We start from the raw sequence: 27,744 nt of genomic DNA on the forward strand, positions 1-27,744 counted from the left end.
TTTAATTTTTTTAAGTGATTCTTCACCGTTGAGAGATGGGGCCAAAAACAATACTTAGCATGATATTTCAAAAAATGTATTGGGCCAAATATGTTCTCGTGGATCAGGCATTGCGTGGCGGAGGTATGCGCTCCACCAAGTGCCCTTCCTGTTTTTAGTATTATTATTTGTTAAACTGCACCACTTCCTTCGGACACAGGTACGATGTTTTGCTTTTTAAAATTTTTATTTGAAGATATAACTTGATGCTGAACACAATGTATGTAAGTTTACAATTGATGTGAAAACTTGAAATCTTGGAGCAACAACAAATTAATTATTTGTAATGAGGAAAGTTAAATCTGAAAATTCACATAAATTAATAAAGAACGATAAAGTTGTAAGAAAATGAAAACATTTTCATATAAGCCTACGGTTAAAGCTTGAAAGATCTACGACCAGGTTTTTGTAACACCTGTTTAGTCCCCCCCCCCCCCTCCATAGGTACAACTGCAGGTACATGATGCAAAATGATGTTTCTATCACTAACAAAGAATTACGGAGTGCAGTAATACTCTTTATGCTGGGATAGCATTGGAAAAATTTGCTGTGCCATCAAATATGTACACAATGATATGCTAATCACCACTTGAAAGCCATAAGTGAATGCATCCAAGTGAATGCAGGTACATCACAATGCTCCATCGGTTTGATACATTAACATTGAATAACCATGTCATATATATTTATCATATGGTGGAATTGTTGAACTATTCCCCCTCCTCCCCCACTTCTTGAATGCTCGGTATAAACCCTTCATCTCCTCTGACCTTTTATTTCCATTTCCTCCTATCTGAGTATAACCTCCATCACGTCCCTCGGACATGTGACCAACCAATGGGCCTCAACGTCTTTGTGGGAATTAGACCAGTGGCTGTGACAAGTTCAAGAATCCGTTTTGAGCAACACCGGAATGATGTCGTCTGTGCTTGCAAATCATCCACACTGAAGTTGTGAATCGGTTGTGGTTTTCTCTTTTTCGAATATTTTGCAGCGGACAATTTCATGTTGATGGTACACCATTAAACAGGTTTTGAAGTTTTATCTGTGCCACCTGTTTTTACAAAGGAAATTCGCTGTTTCAGCATCTCAGCATACTTCTTGTACCTGCGGAGATGAACGGAAGGGTTAGAGAATGGAACAAAGAAATGACCACAAACAGAATGGACAAGAAAACATAAAATACCTGGTCGTGATTTTATTAACCTCTCTCTGTTCTTCTTCAGCCAGTTTCTCCAAGAAGGTTTTCAACATATGAAACTCAAAATTGATGTATTGTGCCACCTGCATGACATGCGATTCTATGTTAGGATTTACATGGGCAATAAATGATTATTCAAGGTTTTTATTTCCTTGTTCATACATACATACAGTACATACATTGGGAGCATGTGCCACAGCGTGTCACTGCATCCACTTTACGCTGGTCCACCAGGGACATCTGGCCATCCCCATCTCTTAGGGATAAGACATTCCAGGCACCTACCCGAAGGGACCAGTGGACGACACCTCAGCACCATCACAGCACACACCACTTAGTGTGTTTTGTGGTGGCAGGAGTGCAAATCCAACCAGGAACCAACCTCATAGGGAAGGCAACCAACTGCAGGAGGACGTCCACAGACGCAGTTGGCACCAGATATTTATGGCTGTTTGTTCACAAGGAGCTCCTACACCCTTTGGCAGGTTTTGTATTTAATCATGTCGGGTGTCCACATCCATACACCCTTGATTGATATACACCATTATTTAATCTCTCATCCTTGTGAGTCCTTGACCCAATATTGTTCATATAGGTGTATTATTAACCTCTAACATGGTGCAGAGGAAGCCTGCTTACCTTTTGAGCTGTCCAGTCGGGTAAGATTGCTGAGCCAACTATAAACTATTGAATTAGTGTTTCGCAGGCCAGGTGTTCCATTACACAGTGTGCGGTTACTTGGATTTTGATTTTGGCATCTTGTCTGCTCGCATTAGTGAGTGGATGTTAAAGATCCCATGTTGCCTTTCGCAGAGTAGATGAGTTGTCACCAGAACCTTGAACAAATTACAAATTAATTCCTTAACCAACTTCAGGTCTAGCCAGACAGTTCATGGAAGAGATGGGTTTAACAACAAGCTCCTGATCCCACCAAGGTGAAGAATAATTGGGAGCAGCAGTAGTAGTAGTAGTTGTAGCAATCGATCTTGCAGGATGAGAGGTATGTGCATTCACCTCTGAACTGTCTTGCCTGCCTGGTTTGAATGTCGACACAACTATTAAACTGTCACTTTGGTGTTTTGCAGGCAGGGCGAGTCATCAATGTGTGTGCCATCCCTCGGATGGACATGAAATAGAAAATCCCTTCTACCAGCATTAGTTGATGGACTTTTAAGGTTAAAGATCCCACCGTGTCCGTGAAGGTTCAATAACTTATCGTCGGCACCCTGAACATATCACAAATTCCTGGAATGCTGGAAACAAGTGGTCTGGCCTTCATTAAGGTGCCTTGACACAGGGTGACACTGCTTGCTACTTTAGAGGGTGCTTGTAGCTTATGTAATAAGTAACTAGAATGGACACTCAGTAGAGCGCATACCTTCGCCAATGCTACATTTTGCCCCCCCCCCCACAGAAACCGTTGATTGTGAGGGTATTTAATCCCATACCACATCTACCATCTCATATGTGTTATGATGGCTTAAAAACATTAAATTTCCTGCTGTTTGACACTGATTCACGTACATTGTACAATTTCTGTATGAACTCGCTGACCTTTTTGGGTGTCGGTGTCAAGTCAATCTGATGACAACTGGTCACATTATAAGAAATCAAATATTACACATCACAGGATAGGGAATTGAATTCTAAACATTTTGAATCTACTTACATGCAAATTGTATAAGAATTGACCGCGTTATGATAATAAAGGTCGTTGACCCCCCTGACCTTTGACCCAAACCGCTAACAAAGGTAATGATGTCATTGTGTCATATCGTATATCACAAGATTGGGCATTGAATTCACAACATTTTGGCATTGGTTACATGCAAATTGGATAAAAATCGACCGCACTATGGCAAAATGACGATTTTGACCTTTTCATGACCTTGACCTTGACCTTTGTACTCTTAATTTTCTAATTGGTATTAGAGTGTGGGGAACAGAATGGTCAACATTTTGGTGTTGGTTTCATGCAAAGCAGATAAGAATTGACCGTGTTATGACTAAAACCACACATTTTGCAATGTCGTGACCCCCCTCTGACCTTTGACTCCCAACCACTAATAGGGGTTATTACGTCATGTCACATATCACAAGATGGGGCATTGAATTCTGAACATTTTGGCATTAGTTGCATGCAAATTGGATACAAATTGACCGCGCTATGGTAAAAAGACGATTTTGACCTTTTCATGACCTTGACCTTTGACCTGATCGCTCCCAAAATCTAATCAAATGGTCCTCGGATAATAACCAATCATCCCACCAAATTTGCTGCGATTCAGTTCAATACTTTTGGAGTTATGCGAATAACAAACAAACAAACACATATTCACAAATAAATAAATAAATACACAGCGATCAAAACATATCCTTCGCAACAAAGTTTGTAAAGGTAATTAAGGTAGTTTCCCGTGTTTCATGTGAATGGTCTTCATCGGATACGAAGGGCAAACGATACAAACAGTGGTAGTAGTAGAAGCATGAGAGAGTTATCCCTACACTTTTTGAAAAGAATAGAGGGGTGAGTATAGTAATCATGCCTGTCTGTGTATCTGTCTGTCCGTCTATCTATCCATCATGTCTGTCTGTCTCTCGCTATTTCCTAAACTGTTGTGCAGAAATTCACCAAACTTGGTAGTTATGATCACCACATGGCAAGAAGGTGCAAGAGCCATATCATTTTGGCCCCTTCTCCTGTGGTGGGGTTAAAAGGTCAAATACAAAAACCAAGAAATGCCAAAAATGGTACTTTGTATATGCAATCAACAGTGGGGGGCACATGGAATAGGCAATGACATTTTGGCTTTGACCCCCAGTTTATGCTCCAGGGGTTGAGGACTTAGGGTCACAGGAATCAAGATGGGGGAAAAACAAAATAATTTAAGTTTTGATTTTGGGTCATTCCTGGTGGAATTTTTGTCCATCTTTCAATTTTGTTTGAGGTGGAAGACGTGGGGATTTGTGATGATGCACCATCGACTTTGCTCTCGTTATTTTTTCTTTAACCGCCACAATTATTCCCACATTCTTGTGAGTTTGGCCGGGGTAATCTTGGCCCAAGTTTAGAAGCATTAGAGACTATACAATATATGTGTATATATATATATATATATATATATATATATATATATATATATATATATATATATATATATATATATATATATATATATATATATATATATATATATATATTCATTACAATGTTGAGGCTCATGGAAGGGCAAAATGATAATGGGATCTCACAGACAACATGAGAAGGTAGTAAGGAACACAATGGGTGGTAAAGAGAGGAGGGTTAGTGAGGGCAAAATAATGTAGTGGGATAGAAATAAAAAACTTGAAATGATAGTTCGCTACATCTTTGAAGTAGTGGAGGGAAGAATATGACTGGAGAGATAGAGATGTGATTGCTTCCATTCTAGATGAGACATATAAGTAAATAACATGGATGAATGAACATGTATTATAAATAGTGGGGGGAGAGAGAGAGAGAGAGAGAGATATATATATATATATATATATATATATATATATATATATATATATATATATATATATATATATATATATATATATTACAAAAGGAATGAGGTTGAAGATCAGAGGTGAGCATATGAAAAACTGAGACAACAAACATTGGATCACAAACTTGTGGTTGGGGCTCATAGGATAGCTCAGAGCTGACATGCTCAAATTGGAGCGTTCTAAGATGGGTTTGTTACGCAACTCGACTATAAACTGGTCTAGTGCTTCACAGGCATAGAATTACATCAATGACTGTGCCCTCCGTCGTAGGGATGTTAAGCTGAATATCTTGTATCTTCCCATTCAATGAAGGATGGATTATTATATATATTGTTTTGCATGAGTGGGCCATTGTGTTCAAGTATCGTGGCAAAATTCGCAATTCCTGGTTCAATGTACAGGGGCTCTGCATCACTGACACAGCCGCATGGAATCAGCGACGATGCAACCAGCGTGCTCAATTCATCATTCAATTTTGATCCAACATGGATTCGCAAAATAATTTGGCCTCTACACCTGAACCCAACACAAAGCGCAGCAGATATAAGGTGTATATGCCTGGTGTTGGCTTAATGATTAGAGTGGTGGGCTTGAGATCCTAGGATCCTGAGTTCAAATCTCCCTCGGCTGTTGAATTAATACCAGGTGGGGTTGTCTCTGCCTGTCATCCTTCTGAGGTTGGCAAAATGAGTGCCAGCTTGCTGGTATCCTGTGTCGGAGTGGCGACCAGTCCAGGATTGTGTCCAATAGCCAAAGAGACTGCTTTGGCAGCACCAACGCTCTGCACAGAGTATGGTCCCAATGGATGGATATAAGGTGTATGAATAAGGTGATGGATACTTGATAGGGAAGAGAAGGGGTATGTGGTGCAGGATTTAAGAATTAGTGGTGAGGATGTCAGAAGTACTTTGGGAGAGGATAGAGAGGGATTGTCTAAAGAAAGGGGAGTGGGGTCATAAATCCTGCCATGTTTGCTTATGCACACTATATGGCACCGAATCCAAAACAAGGAGTTTGCTATAGGATTGCATCAGAAGAAACAATCATTTATTTTAATTCAAGAAGATGGTGCTTTACAATCTTTCTTCCTCCAATTTTTATTTTAATTTTATTGGTGCTCACCCCATGTGATACATTCTCTGCACGCCCCACCTCCGTAATGTAGAAACGTGATACTTGAACACAAGGGCCTTCCAGTATACGAGTGACAAGTGGACATTCGTGACTTGACATCTTTCTTCGTTCTGAAAACACGAGCAGCCGGTTGCTTGAAATTTTCACCGCCCGATGTGTGTTTTGAAGTTTACCATCAGGTGTTTTTTTCACATTGTTCACTAATATATGTACACATTACATACATTTTGAAGAAGATTTATAAGAAAAGACAATTATAATAATTGGTTAACTTGCAGCTACGTACCTTCATTCGCTCGAACGATATAAAGGGCAAATTCCTCCGCAGAATTTTCGATCTGCAAGTACAGATGAGTAAATAAAAAAAATACAAATGATGAATGTATTATATGACACTGAAAGTGACCATTTATCATAAGTAAAATTGCATTGCTACTATTTTCATCACTAATTATTCAGCCGAGTGAAGCGAGCTCAAGGGCATGAATTACTGATACATGAAACACCCTGCAACCTCTATCTATAGATAACAGACTTTTTTGGGAATGCCGGCTCCATTTTACATCCAATCATCAAATCAAGTAACTTTGTTCAACAATTCTCCATGGGTCGGTGCTCCTATGTTGAAAGTTTTGTGTAATCGCTCAAGCAATTGCACGCAAAACAAATTTAAAAGCGAATAAAGATGAAAAAAAAAACAGGGCTTCAGTCGACATTGCACACCAAGGGTAAAGATGGTTTTAGACGCCTCATCCCTGATCTGGAGAAAAAAACCTTGCAAGTCGAATTGTGGTCAAATTGAGTTTGACCTATTTTTGGACTGACTTGGTTTTGCCTCTTCATTTAGTTCAATAAAAGCGAACAAAACTCTTCTGTTTCAGTAGATTTCATTCTGGCAAAACCAAGCAAGTTGGCCAACAGGAGGCATCTGATCGGGAAAAACCCAGTGAGTTGGTGAATATGCCACGTTGAATTTAGGAAGGGTTCCTGATCCTTCTGGTGCAAGCAGTATTTTCAAGATGATTGATCTCAGTGAAGTAGATTTCTAAAAACTAAAGTTTCGAATTGATGATAATACCCTACAATGATGAGCCAACCAAGAGCCATTCTCATATAAAACAGCAGAAGGTGGTGAAGTGGCAGCATCCTTCCCTCCTGCGAAGACAAAACTCTGGCTTGACCTACCCACATATGACCAAAGTAATGATCTCCAGCAGTTTGAGTCAGCCTAATAATATCAACCGATTTCTAGATCTTCCTGATTTCATTGTGAAATTTTGTATGCGCACACGTCTTGTGCTTTGCTTGTTCATGATGATCAATATCACTTGGTCTTGAATCGTAATATGCATATCCCTGTCTATTATGACTGTGATATCGGTTACCCTCATCTGACTCTAAATGACAAATTGTGAAAAGACCTGAGTTATCACCTTCTTGTATTTCTGTTGGGACCAAATGACTACAAGCCAAGATGGAAACTATTTTAGTTTTGTCTAAGTTTAATCGATAGGCTGCACTTCCGTACAAGTACCGGTATCATGTAAGGGTTTGCGGAAACTTTTAGGTTTTGTGTTTTCTCACCCTTGTAACTTTATGGACCTCTTCGCAGTGTTATCACATTTGGCTGTTTAACCTGATTTTGAGTCATTTATACTCTTATGAAACTCATGTTGCTGAACATCCATGTTCTGACGGATTCTGAAAAATAAAGTAAAGTATTTCTGACATCCTAAGTTTTTGCTTGGAGAATATAGTTACTCTAAACTGATAGTTTGATCGGATAAAACCGAGTAAATAGTTCCGTAACCATATAAACAAAGGAAAAAAAAAACGTGCATTGGAAACTGTTTGGCTGACATGTCTAAACTCATTGTCTCTTGTCTTCAGAACCCCAATCCCAATGGTCCATTATTTTTTTTTCCTGAATATCTCAGATTCCAGTGGAGAGCACTTGCTCGGCGTTTTCAGATCAGGGGAGACCTATTACTAGTTTTTTTTTTATTGTTTAGCATGGTAATCACATGAAAGAGCAAACACTGCATTGGAGTCATCAGGATGAACCCGAACAAGCAAAAAGCAAAGGTGGAGTCGTCAGGAGGAAGGTGAATAGGATTCGGGTTTCAGCCGCTCCTCCACTACCCTCAAACCCATGCAGAAAAAATTTCTGCAAGAATTCACTTCTCCATAGACAAAGAGAAATTAAGAGTAAATGAGGGATAAAAGAGGACGATGAACAAATAAAAGAGCAACAACTAAAATGAAAAAGAGAAATGTGTGAAAAGAACAGATAAGTGCCATACACCATGTTTGAAAAGCTTGTGATCATGATATCTTAAACACCACTGACCCTGAATTTTTGAAGTAGCAAATGGATTGTTTCTTCCGCTGTCATTTGGTTGTTCACATGCACGCAGGTCACGCAGTCAAACACCGGTGTAAAAACTGATGTCTGTAAAGCAATGTTTTGATATCACTGAAGATTAATCATGGACACATCTCGGAAATTAAGAATGTGGGTGCAAAAGTGAGGGGAGGGGGGCAGTGGGACCGATAGACTACGTATGCAAAACGGCGGAATTTTTACACCATCCAAATCTGCATCGTTACTCTTATTTTGACCACAATTCTCAGGGCTGGATTAAACTTTGGCAGGCCTGGTGCCAAACAAATTCCTCGGCCCCCATTTGAAGAACCATTGTAAAAGATGATAAAATATAAACGACAACAACATGATTATGTGGCACTTTATACATATACACATCTTTCAACCGTTTTGTTTTTAAAAAGTAACAATAAATTATGGATCTATCTATAATTCCAGTAATCTGTGTGTGTGTGTGTGTGTGTGTGTGTGTGTGTGTGTGTGTGTGTGTGTGTGTGTCTGTGTGTGTGTGTGTCTGTGTGTGTGTGTCTGTGTGTGTGTCTGTGTCTGCGTGTGTGTGTGTGTCTGCGTGTGTGTGTGTGTCTGCGTGTGTGTGTGTCTGCGTGTGTGTGTGTCTGCGTGTGTGTGTGTCTGTGTGTGTGTGTGTGACCGCTGTTTCTCGACAACCACTGGTCCGATCTAATTTAAACTTGCCAGATATATTGCTGGGGACCTGAGGATGTGCCTTTTCAAGGTTTGATATTAATCGGACAAGTGCTTCCCAAGTTATGGCCATTTATTTACCAACCAATGACAAGACACGTTGCTGCGTGGGTGTGGCCGATGGGGGAGGGGAACCTCAGCCACGTTCCCCATTAGGGGTTACAAGTTACAACGTACGGACTTCCGGATAATGATGACTTCGTGTATTCTAATAATTTCTCTATTTCTTATGCGCATTTATAGATAAACACAATGCCCCAAGTTATGATCGTTTTCATATTAGACGGTGCATAAATTTCGGTAACATCAGAGTGAGTTGGTATGCTCCGAACCAGGAAGTAATTTTTTTTTTATTTTTGCACGAACGTTTTTTTTTTCTCTCTCTTCTCTTCTCTTCTCTTTGTGTTTTTCCTTGCGATGAAATTGCGAAAAGGCAAAATCGTTGGCGCTAATTGAATAATTGGCCATTAAAACTAATAATATATCAAAACGTTGGCAGATCCAGCAGCCTCCGCATTCCTGCCCTGGACGAGAAAACAAAGAAGCGCCGTTTCCTCAGCCATGTTGTTTATGAAGAGGCGCGAACGAGATAAAGGTGTGTACAATGTACATGGAGACGATTTTTATTATTATTTATAAGTGCCGTTTCCTCAGCCATGTTGTTTATGAAGAGGTGCGAACGAGATAAAGGTGTGTACAATGTACATGGAGACAATTTTTATTATTATTTATAAGTGCCGTTTCCTCAGCCATGTTGTTTATGAAGAGGCGCGAACGAGATAAAGGTGTGTACAATGTACATGGAGACAATTTTTATTATTATTTATAAGCGCCGTTTCCTCAGCAATGTTGTTTATGAAGAGGTGCGAACGAGATAAAGGTGTGTACAATGTACATGGAGACAATTTTTATTATTATTTATAAGTGCCGTTTCCTCAGCCATGTTGTTTATGAAGAGGTGCGAACGAGATAAAGGTGTGTACAATGTACATGGAGACGATTTTTATTATTATTTATTTATTGAAGAAAATAATTTATCAAAAAAAGTGCACAACTTTTTTTGTTTCCAATTGTCAAATCGTTTGTGGCCTTTGGAAGTGTAAAGGAATTCAGCTCCACTCGACATGCTTGGCACTTGTCAACGAAGTACATCTCAATTTGGTGGTAAAAACGATTCACAACGACGGGTTTCCTTACTCATTGCTCTGCAGTCTGCATTTAACCCCTTCATTTGTCATCTCATTTAACTCATTTCATCAATCTATAATTCCAGCTGTGTGTGTGTGTGTGTGTGTGTGTGTGTGTGTGTGTGTGTGTGTGTGTGTGTGTGTGTTTTTGTGTGTCGTCTATCTCTCATTCCAGCAATCTTTGTGTGTGTGTGTTTGTGTGTGTCTATCTATAATTCCAGCAATGTGTGTGTGTCATTTACGAGAGCGAAGGAACAGCCTGTGTGGTTGTTCAGACACAGTGCAGACTTGACGCGAGATTAATAACAGTTACGACAATAATGATCTTCTCCAGACAAACTTAACAGACAGGTGCCAGCACACTCGGACACACACTGAAAAAGAAACCCCGATGAGAAGGGACTTTTGCAACCAGGGAGGGAGGGGAGTTGAGGTTATGCTCTCAGTATCTGGGCGTTTCAGGGGGGATGCTCAACAGTAGTGCGGTACCCGACAGTAGTCGTGTTGTCTCTGGCCCCAGCCGCACGTGTGGAGCCTGTGTTCTGAAGGAGAAGCTTGAGTGGAGAAGAGCGGAGTCCAGAGTGCGAGGGTGGCGTAGTGGGCGGGACCAGGCAGGCGGGTGGACGAGGTGAGGCGTGGGCGGAGACGAGAAGGCGGAGTCGACGAGGCGAGGCATGGGCCGAGACTATGAAGGTGGAGTCGAGAATCGGGAGACACAGCGTGAGAAAACACACACACACACACACACACACACACACACACACACACACACACACACACACACACACACACACACACACACACACACACACACACACACACACACACACACTGGAGGAACTTCTCTGTCTTTTATAGGGCCGAAGCTCGGGGTGGGGGGGGGGGGAGGGGGCCATGCCGAATTCAACGTCATCACCTGAATCGGGCGCTTCAATTGGCCCCAACCCCTCACGTGGACCAACAGCTGGGGCCGGAAACCTCCTCATTTTGTTTCCGGCAAGGTCACCCCAGACAGTGAACACACCTCGCTCCGACCCCATGACATGACACGAATCGCCCACACCGAAATCGGCAAGCGAATCACAAGTAAATCTTCATCGGGTCTGGACCCCTTGTCTTCGGGTGAACCGACCATGGACCCGCGGTCTTCCGGAGAACCTCCCGGACCGACCATGTTTCCTCAATCGGAGCCGCTTGCGGATCCCAGGGGTGTTCACTCTGAGATCTCCGGTCATCGTGGACTGCACGTCGTGTCAGGTGAAGGACGGTATGCTGTGGTAAATGAGACGAGGGGGCAAGCAGGGCAGCTGGTACCGTAGATCGTCGTGCTGCACGCTGTGGTGGACGAGACGAGGGGCAAGCACGTGTTGGGTTTCGGGCTCGCCCTGGAACAAGACTCCGGATACAGCGGATCCTTCATGACGGCACGGCAGTTTGCCCACCTTACTGCGAAAGCGCACGTGACTGATTTATCCCAGGAAAGAAAAAAAAAACCAGTGAGGAAGAAAATAAAATGATTAAGCAACCCTAACTATTAAATCATCGCAACGCACTCCTGTTGTCCTGCCAAACAAAAGGGAACTATCTACACGTATAATAATGGAATAACTGTCTTGGGACACCTACCTGTTTGTATGCATGTGGTTCCAAGAATCTCAACAATATATGTATATGTATATGTATGTATATGTATATACACAGGGTGTCCCAAAAAAACATACAACTTTTCATCTGCAAAGAGGATGGTCATAACATATATTTTTTTAAAGACATATGGCTGGATAGAAAGCTGAAAGGTTGAAGTTTATGTACCAATGTCAAAATTGCCACCAAAATTTAAATTTTGCTGTAGAATCATCGTTTTCTTTGAGAACACATGTTCGACGTCGGCTCCACGTTGTCCGATCACTGCCTGCAAATGCGTTGTCATGTTCACCATCACTTTGGGAAACGTTTCCTGAGGAATGTTCTGGATTTCTCGGTGGATGTTTTCCTTCAGCTGATCAAGAGTCTGAGGCCTAGGGTTTCCATAGATCCTGTCCTTGAGATATCCCCACAAGAAGACGTCTGGAGGAGTAAGGTCAGGGGAATACGGTGGCCACTCAACATCTTCGTAGAGGGAGATAAAGCGGCCCTCAAAATGTTGGTTGAGAAAACGCCTCATTTCCCTGGCTGTATGAGGCGGTGCTCCATCCTGCTGGAACCACTGGGTTCTCATCTGGATCAGGTTGTTTCTCCTACGGGCCTGAATATGTAGCTCAGGCAGATAGAATTCCTGAATCATTTCGCGATAGTTCCTCTGGTTTACCGTGCAAGTGCGTCCCTGGTCGTCTTCAAAGAAGTATGGACCAATTATCCCATACCAACCAACCGCCACCCACATGGTGACTTTGAGAACAGATCGAGGCACCAGTTCAGTTGATGCATTACCAGAATTTTCAGTTCCCCAGTACCGAAAGTTTTGCTTGTTTACCTCCCCGGACAAGTGAGCATGGCATTCGTCCGTCATGTGAAGTTTTTTGAGGAAGTCTGCTTCTTCCTCCAACTTTCCTGAGAACCAATTTGCAAAGTCTTGTCGTTAGCGTTTCTGTCAATCAGTAAGCACCGTTTCCGTTTGAATTTTTTTATGGAAAGGCATGAATGTCTTGGTGACGGATCTTCTGAACGGTGCTCTTATGAATGTTTGTCTCGGCAGAAAGTCGTCGAATCGATTTTTTTTGGACTCTGAACGACCGCCTGGCTCACCATTTCCACATTTCCTTCACTACGACCTGTCCTCTTCTGACCACTGTGACCATTGTGAAGGTCACAGATGGTTCCCACATTGGTAAACTTTGCGATGGTGCACTTTATTGTCCGAAAGTTTGGTGCATGGCTCAAGTGGATACCGAAATGTTTCGAGTAAAGACGTTGCACCTGTATGACACTTTTCGTCTGGTGCCAAAGTTCAACAATTTTCGTCTGTTGTTGTACGGTCAGTCTTGGCATATTTCTGGCGCTTGCTTGGTATCAAAATAAACTTCAGGGTCTCTGCAACAAGAAATGAAGCATTAGTGACAAAATTACTGCTTTTTTAGGATCAAACGAAGCATTTTAAAAGTTGTATATTTTTTTGGGACACCATATATATATATATATATATATATATATATATATATATATATATATATATATATATATATATATATATATATATATATATATATATATATATATATATATATATATATATATATATATATATATATACACATGTCTTTCAAATGTTGAAATGTATAGAGAGGTGTTCACTTAAAAAAAAAAAATTGGTCATTTTGAGCCACTTCTGGGTGTGGGCCCAGGGCCGAAGCACCATTTGCACCATTGTGAGCTCAGTGCTGCCAACCATCTTCATTCCCCTTCCTTCCCTTCATCATGCATTTGCATTTCCTTTTAATATATGTATTTCCTAATCGCAAGGTTTTTCACCTCTGGAACAGATGCGGAAATATAACAATTTGTTTGAATACTTTGGCCAACATTTTTCTATGTTTGATAAATTAATCTCACATGGCTCTCAGCATGTTGATACGTTGACCATGTGCACACCTTGTGATTGTAGAAATGACCGTTGACCGAAACCCGATGTTCCTGTATGACTTTCTTTTGGGCAGATGAGCGCCGCTTGGGTCGACGGATTGTGCTCACATCGCTCTGTGTGCGAATTAAAGTCCCTGCAGACAACAGCAAAAGGCCAGACTCGTTGTGCAACACCGAGAAATAGAATTGCATCATATTCAAGCATTTCTTTGTATATAATAAGTGAACCATCACAGCAACGCACTGCTACGAACAGCATGGGTGTTGGACAACCACCATTCGTGCGAAAAGGGTACACAGCGCTGGCTGAAAATGTCTGATGTTGTAAAAGTCTTTGTGTCTTGTCCACAAGAAGAAGAAGAAAAAAAAACACAAACAGCTTCAGAGAAATGTATTCAAACGACCATAGGTTGGCAACCATTGTGCAAGCTTGATGGGCCTAATAGCCTCCTCCTGCTTTGAGGTTCATTGTTAGGGAACTCTTATGGTTTTATCATTACGATGCTCTCCATGGGTGAGCTGGTCCAAAAGGTTGAGAATTCAATGTTCTCATCCCAACAACACTGCAGTGCACCAAGCCAGACAGACTGAGGCTTTTAAAATGGACACTGTATCAACGTAATATCAAATATCAATGGAAAAAAATGGAAACGCCAATGTGAAGATCTTCCCGACATCTTTGTTCTTTGTTCCTTTCACATTTCTTTCTACTTTTTCACATTTCTCTTAATTCATTCGAATTCTTTTTTTATTTTGTTTTCCTTTTATCTCTTTTACCCTTTATTTCTCTTTCTATATCTAAATGTCATGGGAGAAGTGAATTTTTGCAGAAATTTTTCTGTGAGGCTCACTTTGTTGCACCTGGATGGGTTTGAGGGTAAGGCAGTGGCTGCTGAAACCTGAATCCTCTCCAGGTTCCTTCTAATGACTCCATCTTTCCTCTTTACTTCTTTGGGTTCTTTCTGACGACTCAAGTGTATGATTTGGTCTTTCATGTGATTACATTCATGAAAATGACTGCTTGTTTTAATTCATTTTTTCTTCTCTGCCTCCTGCACATTGTGAAAAGAATGGCGACTGCTTGCTTATTAGTTTTAGAAAATAATGACTTGAAACGATCATAATTCTCCTTTCTCCTTTCTCCTTTCTCCTTTCTCCTTTCTCCTTTCTCCTTTCTCCTTTCTCCTTTCTCCTTTCTCCTTTCTCCTTTCTCCTTTCTCCTTTCTCCTTTCTCCTTTCTCCTTTCTCCTTTCTCCTTTCTCCTTTCTCCTTTCTCCTTTCTCCTTTCTCCTTTCTCCTTTCTCCTTTCTCCTTTCTCCTTTCTCCTTTCTCCTTTCTCCTTTCTTCTTCCCGTTAGGGGTCGCCACAGCGGATCATCCGTCTCCATTCCGCTCTATCCTCCACATCTTCCATTAACACTCCAAACACCTGCACGTCCGCCCTCACCACATCCATGAACCTCTTCTTTGGCCTTCCTCTTCTCCTCCGACCTGGCAGCTCCATCCTCAGCATCCTTCTCCCGATATACTCTGCTTCCCTCTTGTGCACATGTCCAAACCATCTCAATCTCGCCTCTCTCACTTTGTCTCCAAACCGTCCGACCTGCGCTGTCCCTCTAATACACTCATTCCTTATCCTGTCCATCCTCGTCTCTCCCAACGAGAATCGCAGCATCTTTAACTCTGCCACCTCCAGCTCCGCTTCCTGTCTTATTGTTAGTGCCACCGCCTCCAAACCAGACAACATAGCTGGTCTCACTACCGTCTTGTATACTTTCCCCTTCACTCTTGCAGCTACCATTCTGTCACAAATCACTCCTGCAACTCTTCTCCACCCACTCCATCCTGCCTGCACTCTCTTTTTCACTTCTCTCCCACACTCTCCGTTACTTTGGACAGTTGATCCCAAGTATTTAAACCCATCCACCTTCCCCACCTCAATTCCTTGCAACCGCACCATACCACCACCCTCCCTCTCATTTACGCACATGTACTCCGTCTTACTCCGAATGACTATCATTCCCCTTCTCTCCAATGCGTACCTCCACCTCTCGAGGCTTGCCTCTGCCTGCTCCCTACTCTCCCTACAGATCATGATGTCATCTGCGAACATCATAGTCCATGGAGACTCCTGTCTGATCTCGTCCGTCAACCTGTCCATCACCATTGCAAACAGGAAAGGGCTCAGAGTCGATCCTTGGTGCAATCCCACTTTAACCTTAAACCGGTCCGTCATTCCTACCGCACACCTCACCGCTGTCACACTGTCCTCATACATATCCTGCACGATCCTCACATACTTCTCCAACACTCCCGACTTCCTCATACAATGCCACAACTCCTCTCTTGGCACCCTATCATAAGCTTTCTCTAAATCCACAAACACACAATGCAACTCCTTCTGGCCTTCCCTATACTTCTCCATCAACATTCTCAAAGCAAACATCGCATCAGTGGTGCTCTTTCCTCGCATAAAACCATATTGACCTGATGTCAATATGGCCCTTACATTGAAACGATCATAACCAAGTCCTAAAATATACAACAAAGTTCAATATCCATCTCAACCTCCTCCGCAAGAAAAAGCGACAACACTGCCCAGCAGTAAAGAGAAATCTGTTATCGTTATCGACAGTCGATATTGTTATCGACAGCATGACAAGGTAAAGAGATATTCATGGGCTGGCCGGATAGCCAAGAGGAATGCACACCTGAACTGTCTAGCCTGAGTTTGAATCTCAACCCAGCTATAAACTGCCATCCATCCTAGTGTATGGCATGCACGGTGAGGCATCAATGGGACGTTATGCTGGAGCATTGCTTGATTGCTTGACGTCTGCCAGCATTGCTTGATGGTGGACGTTCAAGATGCCATGGTATCTCACTCAAAGAGGGGGGGTGTTATCACAAGCACAAATTCCAGTTATGACTTACAGGAAGGCACTGCATCAGCGGCATTCCCACGCTCCCAGAAATGATGCAAACCCACAGCCACGTGCTGCACACGAATGAATGAATTAGATTTTCACGTCATCACAAAACTGTCTCGCATTCCTCCGACAAGTACCTCCTGCCGCTTGAGTGGCATCGTGGTTGTCTTTCATCACTGTTTCATCCTCTTCTCTGCTTGCTGAGCTTGGTTGGTCCTGCCACGAGTTTAAGTCTGGAGTGGCCAGCCAGCGGGACAGTCCTCTGCGGACAAATACCACCAGTTGGGACCAGCGATTGGTTGTATCACTGGTGCACTTTTCCTCGTGCAACATTTTAACATCACATTAAACAGAGATTGAAAAGGACAAGAGGTTGCTTTAAAAAAAAAAAAACAAACTTGACTTGGGGCTCATTAAGCATGGATCCTACATTTAAATCATACTACAGTACGCAATTTGGTGTCTGTCTGTCTGACCGTGATGCATTCCGACGTTACTTATCCAATCTCAACCAAACTTGACAGGAGGACGAAGGGCCACAAGATGGAGGTTGCGGCAACTCTATTTGTCCACTGTGATATTGGGACTTATCATGAATATTAATGAATGCATGATGAACTGGAACTGACGAGGTGGAACCGAGAGTGACGTCAGAGAGCGGTGGAGTGAGTGGAGCATATGATATGAGATCACCTCATGGAAAAATAACCCCTTACAGCTCGTATACGTGAACGGTTGCTTTTGGAACCGGACCTGACACCACAGACGTGTCTGATCATTGACTCGGAGCAGTGCTCACTCAACTTCATGAGGACTCCACAGAGGAAACAGGAGCATTTTCCTCATGAACGCTCACAGAATGCGAATGCAAATACTCTACAGTCGAGAAGGAAGCACTTGCCTGCGTCTGGGCAACTGAGAAATGGCATAGTTACCTGTGGGGTCGGAAATTTATCCTGTTTACAGACCACAGTCCACTGATCACACCTACTGTCTTTGAAAGGTCTTGGTTGAGCTGGAATGAGAATTGTACGTTGGTCATGACACTTACTGCCGTTTAACAATGAAATTGTGTACAAACCTGGCCATCAAAATGTGACGGCAGACTGTTTATCGTGGTTCCTACTCCCCATGACAGAGCCTTTCCACGAACCGGATATAGAAATGGTGGCTTTAGTGTCCGGTGACTGCACTGCTGTACCTGTGGAACAATTCAAGGAAACTTGCAATAGATGCCCTATTCCACAGAAGGTGTGAGGATATATCTCCAGAGGATGGCCTTGCAATGTGAAGGGCATTGACCCAAATATACTTCCCTACTTTCGCATTCGGAATGAACTGGCTGTACAGGAGGATTACTTGATTCGGGATTACTGTACAGGAGGATTACTTGATTCGGGATTACTGTACAGGAGGATTACTTGATTCGGGATTACTGTACAGGAGGATTACTTGATGCGTATCATGATTGAATACCATGATATGCATCAAGGTATTGTAAGAACTAGACAAAGGCTGCGTGACCTCTGCTGGTGGCCAGGGATGGACTCCCAAGTGGAAGTTGCCATCAAGTTGTGCATTACTTGCCAAATGCATGATAAAACAGCTGTCACTCAGGTTCCACCTTTGCAACCAGTTCTGCTCCCTAATGCTGCTTGGAAAAAGCTTGCCATCAATATAGTGGGACCACTTGATAACAGCCAAAGGACTGTCGTTATGCCATCACCTTAATTGATTACATAAAGCCAGAAGTAGCTTTTATGTCCCAAGTAACATCTGCTACAGTTATCAAGTTCTTGACGACAGTATTCAGTCGTGATGGAAATCTGTGAGAACTTATCTCTGACAATGGATCTCAGTTTGTTTCAACAGAGTTTGAAACATTCTTGCAGGAAAGAAACATCAAACACTGCCGTAGTTCTCTCTATTACCCACAAGCCAACGGGGAGATAAAACGATTCAACAGAGTGTTTGAGGACTGTTTTCATCCTGGAATTCATTCGTAGCTGACTTCTTGTAAACATATCGAGCTACAAGACACGCTACAACTCATCAGATCCCTGCTGAACTTCTACATGGACGTACATTGCACACGAAGTTGCACATTGGGGATCGTCAAATCGGCATACCTGCTGCAAGACTTGGGGATGTGAGATGCTGTGTTCAATAGAAACAAGCAAAGTCTAAACGATACACAGATAAGCGTCGGGGAGCGAAACCTTCCACCTTCACATGTGGTTCTTTCGTGTGAGTTTGGAAACTTGGACTTCACCAGAAAGGACAAAACAAGAATACCCAACCCCTCAATATCAGTGAGCAGAGAGGTCCTGGTACCTACAGACTCTCTGATGGGAAAGTGTGGAATGCAATTCATCCAGCACCTGAAATTCAGACCTCAAATGGACTTTCTGCTGGAAGTATGACAGGTTCAGAGGACCATGGGGCACATAGCCCTGTCCAAAAAATGCCTCCACACGTCTTTACCCCAGGTGTTCGTCATGAGACGAGACATTGTCGAGCCCCTGAGTGGACCAAGGCCTTTGTCATGTGACGTGTTACCTTGCATTACATGCTCACTATGCTTTTTGGGTTTTTTTCATTATTAATTTTCATGAAAAAGAGGGAATATGTGGTATCGGGAGTTACATGAATATTAATGAATGCATGATGAACCAAAAATGATGAGGGGGAACCGAGAGTGACGGCAGAGAGCTGTGGTGAGGAGTGGAGCAGGAGACTCCATTAAAAACGGTTGAGCTGAGGAACCGACTACACAACACTCTCCTCCCCAAGGGAGTTTTTCTACCTTGGGTGAATCGGTGTTATGGTGCATATCCGTGTTCAGATACCTCATCGCGGCATTTTCCCAAGGCTACGTCTACTAACAAAAGTAATAACAATACTAATGATAACAGCATAATATTAACGTTATAACAAAATATTAATACAAATAATATCCCTCTCCCCAATGGGGTTTTTCCTCCTTGAACGAATGCCGTGTTGACGTGTAAAAATAGCTTATCATGGAATTTTGTGTGGCACTCCCACCAGAAGTGAAAAAAATATTATAAACCACGAACACGTATGATTACATTTTTTAACAATCGCTGCTGATGTTTAACACTAAACTGAAAGTGAGTCAGCCTGACGTTCTTGAGGCATTATAGATTAAATTGTGTCCTCATCGACTAATGCCTGGTGTTGGTTTAATGGTTAGGGTGGTGGGCTTTGGTTTCTGGGGTCCTGAGTTCAAATCCTGCTCAGTTGTAGCTCCTCCACCAGACTTAGAATCTGTAAAAAAAAAATTTATGTTTTTTTTAAATGACCCAAAACTGCTGGGACTCTCTCTCTATCTATCGAGTGCAGCCTGTGGCTGCTGGTTGCATCATTGGTTGGGATGTGGCTATGCCGCTGATGCAGTGTCCCCCTTACCAGTACACTGGTGCTCATTTTGCCGACCTCGGAAGGATGACAGGCTGAGTCAAACCTCCTGGTGTATTTTAATTCAGTGGCCAATGGGGCTTGAACTCAGGACCCTAGGATCCCAAGCCGCCACCCAAACCACTAAGCCAACACCAGGCTACTGCTGGGAATAATTGATTGATTAATTGATTAATCAACAAATCAAAAACATACATTTTATAGCCAAATCACTTGGTCACCGTCGTGTCCAAATATCAGCTTCCGAGCTCAAAAGGTGCCTGAGATATTTCCCAGATGAAAAAGAAAATAAATAAGGAATTAATAAATCGATAATAATTAAGCAATTTATTGATTAATCAAAAAATTAAAAATACTATTTTTGCGAAAGCACATCTTCACTTTTATCTCCAGATTTCAGCTTCCAAGCTCAAAGGATGGCTGAGATATCACCCGGACAAACAAACAAATAAACAAGAAAGAAAACGGGGTAAAAACTGAGTACTCCCTTCCTTCAGCACCCGGCGATGATGTCATGCATCACCTAGATATGGAATTGGAAGGAGTGATATACAATAACACCACCTAGTGCAAAACATACAAGTGAACAAGTTAACTACAACGGAGCAAATGTGGATGTCATCGAAACTGCAAAATTGACATTGAACTTACTATTCCTGGGTCTACATAGAGGTTCTAACCTTGGTTCTACCTCTACTTCCAACCCCAGCACTGGCCTTGAGTGGCCACCCAAGGTTAGCAGATGAGCATGCACTTTATCCTTACTCCGGTGCACATACTCCTTATACTCTGAAAAACTGGGAAAGAGGGCAGGTGTGCCTGCTAGTAATGAATAATATAACACCACCTTGTTTGTTCACACCTGTTGCCAACAGGTGTGAACATGATATGATACTGTTCACATGAACATGATACTTGGAAGAACGTAAGCTCAACATACTTTGAATAAAGACAATATGTATAGACTCCAGCCGACTGAGCTTCTATTTTGGATGTATGATGTCACGATCCAATATATGACTGCACATAAACTGGAATATATGTATACGAGAAGTGCCTGGTATCACTCCGTTCGACTTACTTTTATGCCTGATGTTGTCTTAATGGTTAGGGTGGTGGGCTTGGGATCCTAGAATCCTGAGTTGAAATCCCACTCGGTTGTTAAATTAATACCAGGTGGGGTTGACTTTACCTGTCATCCTTCCGAGGTCGACAAAAATGAGCACCAGCTTGTTGGTACACTGTGTCGGAGTGGTGACCTGTCCAGGATTTTGCCCAATAGCCAAGGAGACTGCTAAAGCAGCACCAACACTGCACAGAGTATGGTCCCAATCTCCTCCTCCTCACAGACTGATGGGCCTGAGCCTAGATCTGCTGTCATCCATATACCACATAGAGGATAGGACCATGACCCTTCATGCCACTCCCGTTGGGAGTGGGTGTACTGGTATGTTAAACACACCATTTCAGGATATTTATTTATTTATTTATGCATTGACTATGACATGTCTAATTGGAGTGGTTATAATTGCTTATTAATTGGCAGCAAGAGATTCAATTATATAGGATGCTGAAGTGGCGACTCTCCCTCTCTATCGAGTGCAGCCTGTGGCTGCTGGTTGCATCATTGGTTGGGACGCGGCTGTGCCGCTGATGCAGTGTCCCCCTTACCAGTACACTGGTGCTCATTTTGCCGACCTCGGAAGGATGACAGGCTGAGTCAACCTCCTGGTGTATTTTTAATTCAGTGGCCAACGGGGCTTGAACTCAGGACCCTAGGATCCCAAGCTGTCACCCTAACCACTAAGCCAACACCAGGCTTAAAGTGGTGACTAAATTGTTTACTAAAACTTTAAATGAATTTATTAATTTGGGGCTCACCTGTTTGGGGACACAGGTGATGGAGAAATGGTTGGAGTGAATATATCTGTTAGCTGGAGACGTAGGGGTGTTTGAATCCCCCAGGATATCTGTAGATACCCCTCAAGGATGATACGACCCGAATCCTGAAGGTGGCACATAAACAAGTAAAAACTACAAGATGATCTATCTCTTTCAAACAAGATGCAAGAACACACCCCTATGTATGTGTATATATATATATATATATATATATATATATATATATATATATATATATATATATATATATATATATATATATATGTGTTTGCATCTCACAAACGTTGGTGTATGTTTGAGTGAGGTGAGAAAATCTGGGAGCAATCCCGGTGATTCATACCACCGAAGTAGTTAGCTCAAAAGGTGTTCCTTTATTGTATGTGTTGTACACCGTCAGAAGCTGCTGCAACTCCGATCTGCAGAAACAAAGTTCACGTGTCCATAACCATCAACAATAACGATAATCATAGTCCCCTTCACTGTTGTGTGAATGCCGATTGCTGCATGGATCCTGACAAACAGGACTATGCTTCTGCCACGCACTATCCTGTTTGGAGCACACACAGAAAGAAATGTGGAGAGGAGTTCGGAGCAATTACACGTTTAAAGACTTTGTGCAGACTGGGCCATGGCAGTTTCCCTGGGGGTAGAGGAGGACGTGGTGGGGGCTATCTACTCTTAACCAGCCAGATAACCGGGTTTGGTGGTGTAATTGTTAAGAGCATCCTCTATGAGTCTGGGAGATCGGGAGTTTGAAACCCGACCGAGTAATACCAAAGACTTTCAAAATGGTACGTTCTGCTTCCTTGCTTGACGCTCAGCATTTAAAGAGATCAAGCACGGACAAGCGACACGAGGTTGGCAACCATTGTGCAATGATGGGCCCAATGGCCTCCTCCTGCCTTGAGGTTCATTGTAAGGGCCCCGTCACACCTTGACGTTTTAGCCAGCGTATGGCAAGGTCTCAAAATGTATGTAAAACGCTGGCGTACGCTGAACTATTGTTTTTTTTTTTATTTTTTGTTTTTTTAAAAAGTTTTGGGCATATAATAACGTGTTGGACGTATGCATAACGTATTAGTAACATACACAGAACGTTTTAATCACATATAGATAACTTGTACCAACGAATGCTGAGCGTGTTGTCGGCGTTCACAACCTATGCCCAACGATAGTCTAACTTATGCATAGCGCACGGCAGCGTATCGCCGACGATCACGTGGCGTAGGCTATTAATAGGCTGCGGCTCGACGATTCAAATCATAACCGCACTACACATCGAAGTGTGAAGCTGCTGTCACACCTTGACGTTTTAGCCAGCGTATGCCGACGTATGAAAAAATTGCCGAACCAAGCTGGCACACGTCAAATACGTTATGGGTAAGTTTTGTATACGTTAAGAGCACGCTGGCATATGTTGTAGTATGTTGGCATATGACACACATTCTGCATACGCTGGCATAAGTTGTAGGAACGTTACGGGATCGTTGACACGCGTCGACGTACGTTACTCATAAGTCGAAACGCGTCAAGGTAATGGTTAGCGTCAGTGTTCCAGACTCCCTGGTTGTGTTTTTTTATTATTATTTTTTTTCTTCGGTATGACGGTGATGTTGACACTTCGATTTCTAGTGCGGTTATGATTTAAATAGTTGAGCGGCAGCCTATTAATTATATTATATTATAAACGCACTAGAAATCAAAGTGTTAACATCACTGTCATACCGAAGAAAAAAAAAATAATTAAAAAAAAACAACCAGGGAGTCTGGAACGCTGACGCTAACCATTACATTGACGTGTTTCGACTTATGAGTAACGTGCGTCGACATGTGTCAATGATCGCGTAACGTGCCTACAACACGTTACTCGTAGGTTAGAAATAAGTTTCGGGTATGTTAAACATTACCTTGACGTGTTTCGACTTATGAGTAACTTACAAGTAACGTGTGTCAACGATCGTGTAACGTGCCTACAACTTATGGCCAGCATTATGCAGAACATGTGAGTCATACACTGGCATATGTCGAAAAATTTCGAGAAAATAATATGTCGGAAAATTTGTCTAACACCTCGGCGTACAAAGACGTATGCCAGCGTACTACGACGTATGCCAGCGTGCTCTTAACGTATACAAACTTACCCATAACGTATTCGACGTGTGCCAGCGTTTTAGCCAAATTTGCATACGTCAGGCATACGCTGGCTAAATCGTCAAGGTGTGACGGGGAATTTAGGGAACCCGTATTGTTTTATCACTACAATGCTTTCCATGGGTGAGCTGGTCCTAAAGGTTGAGAATTCGATGTTGTCATTCCGACAACACTGCAGTGCACCGAGTCAGAAGGATTGATGCTTTGAAAATGGACATTGTATCAATTTCATCGCCAATAACATGTCTACTTACATGGTGCTAAAGGAAGGGGTGAATAATTATTTTGAAAAAAATTCCATCATCTTTGCAAAAGTAATACGGAAAGAGCCCTGGAGAGAAGGTGTGACTCGGCCAACGAACAGCCCCAATTTATTCATCGATACATTCTCTTCAAACAGGTGAGAGAGAAAGCCATCGAGGAATACAGATGTTGAATACGTGACTTTTGGGATAACGTAATCTGCCCCAGCATGCTCGGCGTGCATGCACAGAAGTGCCAGGAAACGGTGGTGTTCAGGGCATCACAAAGTATATCGTGTGTGGGAGATTATGATTGTTACCCAGAATGGCTCGCAAAGCCTCGAAAAGAACCTGAAAATACTTGGAAACTACCTGAGAAAAAGGGCTGCGGCTCTGCACAACGAAAGACTTGGAGAACCTTCTCAGCTTGCTGAACGGGCACCTGCTCGTTCTGCATACTTCTGACAATGTGGGCTGGTGCAAGGTCTGAGTAGACAGGCGTGTGTGACACAAACCCCCCAATGGATCGCTACCAGTGAATGGACTGTGTGTCTCTGGATGCTTCTGAACAATGATGGGAAGGCCATGTCTGTGCCTTGCAAATGTACAGGGTAATTGTTTGGTTCTGGGGTTCTGAAATTATGTGAGATTTGCGCATGTTGCTAAAAGGAGAAGTGTGTGTGTGTGTATGTGTGTGTGTGTGTGTGTGTGTGTGTGTGTGTGTGTGTGTGTGTGTGTGTGTGTGTGTGTGTGTGTGTAGGTGTACGTATGAGTGCATGCGTTATCTATATATATTACTAAAATTCTCATCATGTATGTGCGTATGTTCCCGAAATACAGCCAAAACAGTACACGATAGCACAAAAATTTTAGGGCTACCTTACTCACCATTCTCCTGAGGTGTGCAGTATCAAGTTTCGTTCAAATCGGGCAACGGAAAAATTATTTAAAAAATCAATTCCAGGTTCAGTCAAGTACTCTTCGGGAGAATTTGATCAATGCAAACAACCTCAGCGGTATAGTTTGCTGGAGCTATGTTTTTGTTTGTTTGTTTGTTTGTTTTTGAAATGATGTTTTTTATCAACCGCTGTCACAACGGGAACCCAACGGGTTCACGGGTCGTCGAGTAACCATTGCCGCTCCTCGCTTGTGCGAACAGGAAACGGTACAAACCCAACAATTCTCATTCACGGAATTTCCGTGAGTGTGATTTACATTTAGGAACACAACAGTTATGGTTAACCATTTTGAAATTGCCATTTTCGTTGAAATGCTGAAAATTATGTTCAAAAGACGATTTGATTTACACATTTTCGCACGAGCAACGGCAAGTCGAAAGTGCCTGGCGAGCAGAACCGAGTCGCTGGAGACGCACACCCACATTGGGGGATAATTTTTTTCACGATTCATATAATTATCATTGATGCATCCCAAAGCTGTGGGGTAACTTCAATGACTGAGTGTGTGATTGTGCCGCTGATGCAACCAGTCCTCTGCTGGTTCGTTTAGGAATTGTAATTTGGTCACGGTGCCAGCGATAGCTCGCCTACTCTTCGCGAATGACACCGTTGGATCTTTAATGATCAATAACGAATGCTGGCAGATGGTGAAATCCCGTTTAACGTCCATCCAAGAGACAGCACACACATTGATGAAGCAACCTGATGAGAATATAATAATATCTCGTTGCTACCGTGATTGTGAATGGAGTGAAGGTGGGAAAGCAGGTTCGGAATAGTTAGGAGTCGGTGAAGTTAGGAATGGCATAACATTGAGGTGGATCGGGGAGGGTGAAGAGAGTAAAATATTGCACCATTTTAATGAGGTAATGAAAAATAATATGTACTGATGTAAGAAGGCTCTCTTGGTTTTAAGAATGAGAAGATGTATCGTGTGAGCTGAGATATGGATTGAGAGTTTAGGATTGACAACAGAGAGTTGGGTTGGGGGAGGGGGGTTGAGGACTTGGAGGGAAGTGAGAGTTGAGCACTTGGGTGGAGGAGGGGTTTAAGATTTTTGGTGGGCGGGAGGGGGGGTTGAGGACTGCGTTTGAGGGGGGGTTGGGATTTGGAGGAGAGGTTGGGAGGGAGGTTGAGGTTTTGGGATTTGGAGGGGAGGTTGAGGTCTTAGGGTTGAGGACTTGAGGTTGGGAGGAGGAGTTGAGGACTTGGAGTGGGGGTGGGGTGACGTGTGACGTGTCCCTTGTGCCTTAACTGTCCCTTTGCATTGATACCTGAAGTTCGGGAACTAGAGGATTGAGGAACAGGGCTATAGGGGGAAGAAGGTTGTGACCGCAGTAACGGTCTTGTTCCACCTAATAATGAAAGAAACAAAAAGTTAACCCTTCAATTCACACTGATAAATAAGCTCGCTGTGATGGAGTCATCCAAGCTCAATTCCACTGGGCTAACACCAACATGCCATCGTTCTTACAACGTAGCACTATGGTGTTCCTGATCACATGTCACTCAAAAAGATCCACCAGGATGTTTGGACGGTCTCTCACATGCTGAGATGACCACGACCTCTGGCTTTTTCCGACTCCTATCACCGTTTGTATCGATGTAATGGACCTTGTCCTGCAAGACTCGGCACAACTATTCCAACGATATATTCGAAGGACAATGTTCTGATTGCGTTCTTGAATGTCAAGGTGTTTACGATCCTGGTCTTTGTGTACCCAATGAATGTTTAACTTGTTAGATACTCGCAGGAAGACAGACCTCATGTCATCGTGGGTGACATACGCCTCCCGCCAAGGGTTCACCTTCCGTCGTGAAGAGTTACGCTGCATACCTGTGGGACAGGTAGCGGATATATGTGTGAATAGCGAGTGGAAAGGGTAATAGAACAGCACGCAACTGGCCATGGCTTTCAAAGACATAGAACCGATAATCTCGGTCACAACACCCACATGGAACCCTCACAATCCGTTATCCTTTAAGTTTACTCTAAACTCCAAAGCCATGAAAAATTTGTTAAACAACATTAAAACAATCTCAAGGGATCTTCATACATTCGGGTTTAGAAAGACGCTTTTTGGAGGTTCGAACTATTCACTCACTTTGGTTGAGTGGTGGAGTAGGACATTCACGGGCGACCTTCAAACTAGGTGCAGCGTTGCACCTGCACCTCACCACGTGCTTGCCGCACCCACTCCAGGCACGCGATAAAAAGAGACACCTTATGTGCTCAAGTTGTGCAAACTTAGTCGTGTGGAGTCAATTTAAGACATTTACACACAAAAAGTGATGTTTCCATCCAACATCGAATCAGTATTCACACAGTCTAGCGGAGGCCAATCCATAGGTCTTCGC

General features: G+C 42.7%; 1 protein-coding gene across 2 annotated transcripts; it reads right to left on the reverse strand.

Annotated features, from left to right (window-relative positions):
* Positions 1-465: 465 nt before the first annotated feature.
* On the reverse strand, positions 466-27,576 carry LOC147027027 (ras association domain-containing protein 2-like). 2 transcript variants are annotated; one of them, XM_085883076.1, is made up of 11 exons: positions 27,492-27,576; positions 27,151-27,223; positions 22,375-22,450; positions 22,014-22,138; positions 16,829-16,953; positions 13,772-13,896; positions 8,259-8,360; positions 6,195-6,246; positions 5,927-6,018; positions 1,226-1,323; positions 466-1,146 (listed from the first exon to the last, which is right to left on the reverse strand). In XM_085883076.1, exons 2-11 carry the CDS (start codon positions 27,219-27,221, stop codon positions 1,062-1,064), a joined length of 951 nt encoding a protein of 316 aa, XP_085739202.1. In that variant the 5' UTR covers positions 27,222-27,223; positions 27,492-27,576; the 3' UTR covers positions 466-1,061. The 2 variants fall into 2 exon arrangements, with proteins under 2 accessions (XP_085739202.1, XP_085739200.1); XM_085883074.1 differs by having other exon boundaries at positions 5,897-6,018.
* Between the last annotated feature and the right edge of the window lie 168 nt (positions 27,577-27,744).

The sequence above is a fragment of the Eptatretus burgeri genome, chromosome 5 (assembly GCF_056783735.1).
Source record: "Eptatretus burgeri isolate ZD-2024b chromosome 5, Ebu_testis_v1, whole genome shotgun sequence".
NCBI classification, from domain to species: domain Eukaryota; kingdom Metazoa; phylum Chordata; class Myxini; order Myxiniformes; family Myxinidae; genus Eptatretus; species Eptatretus burgeri.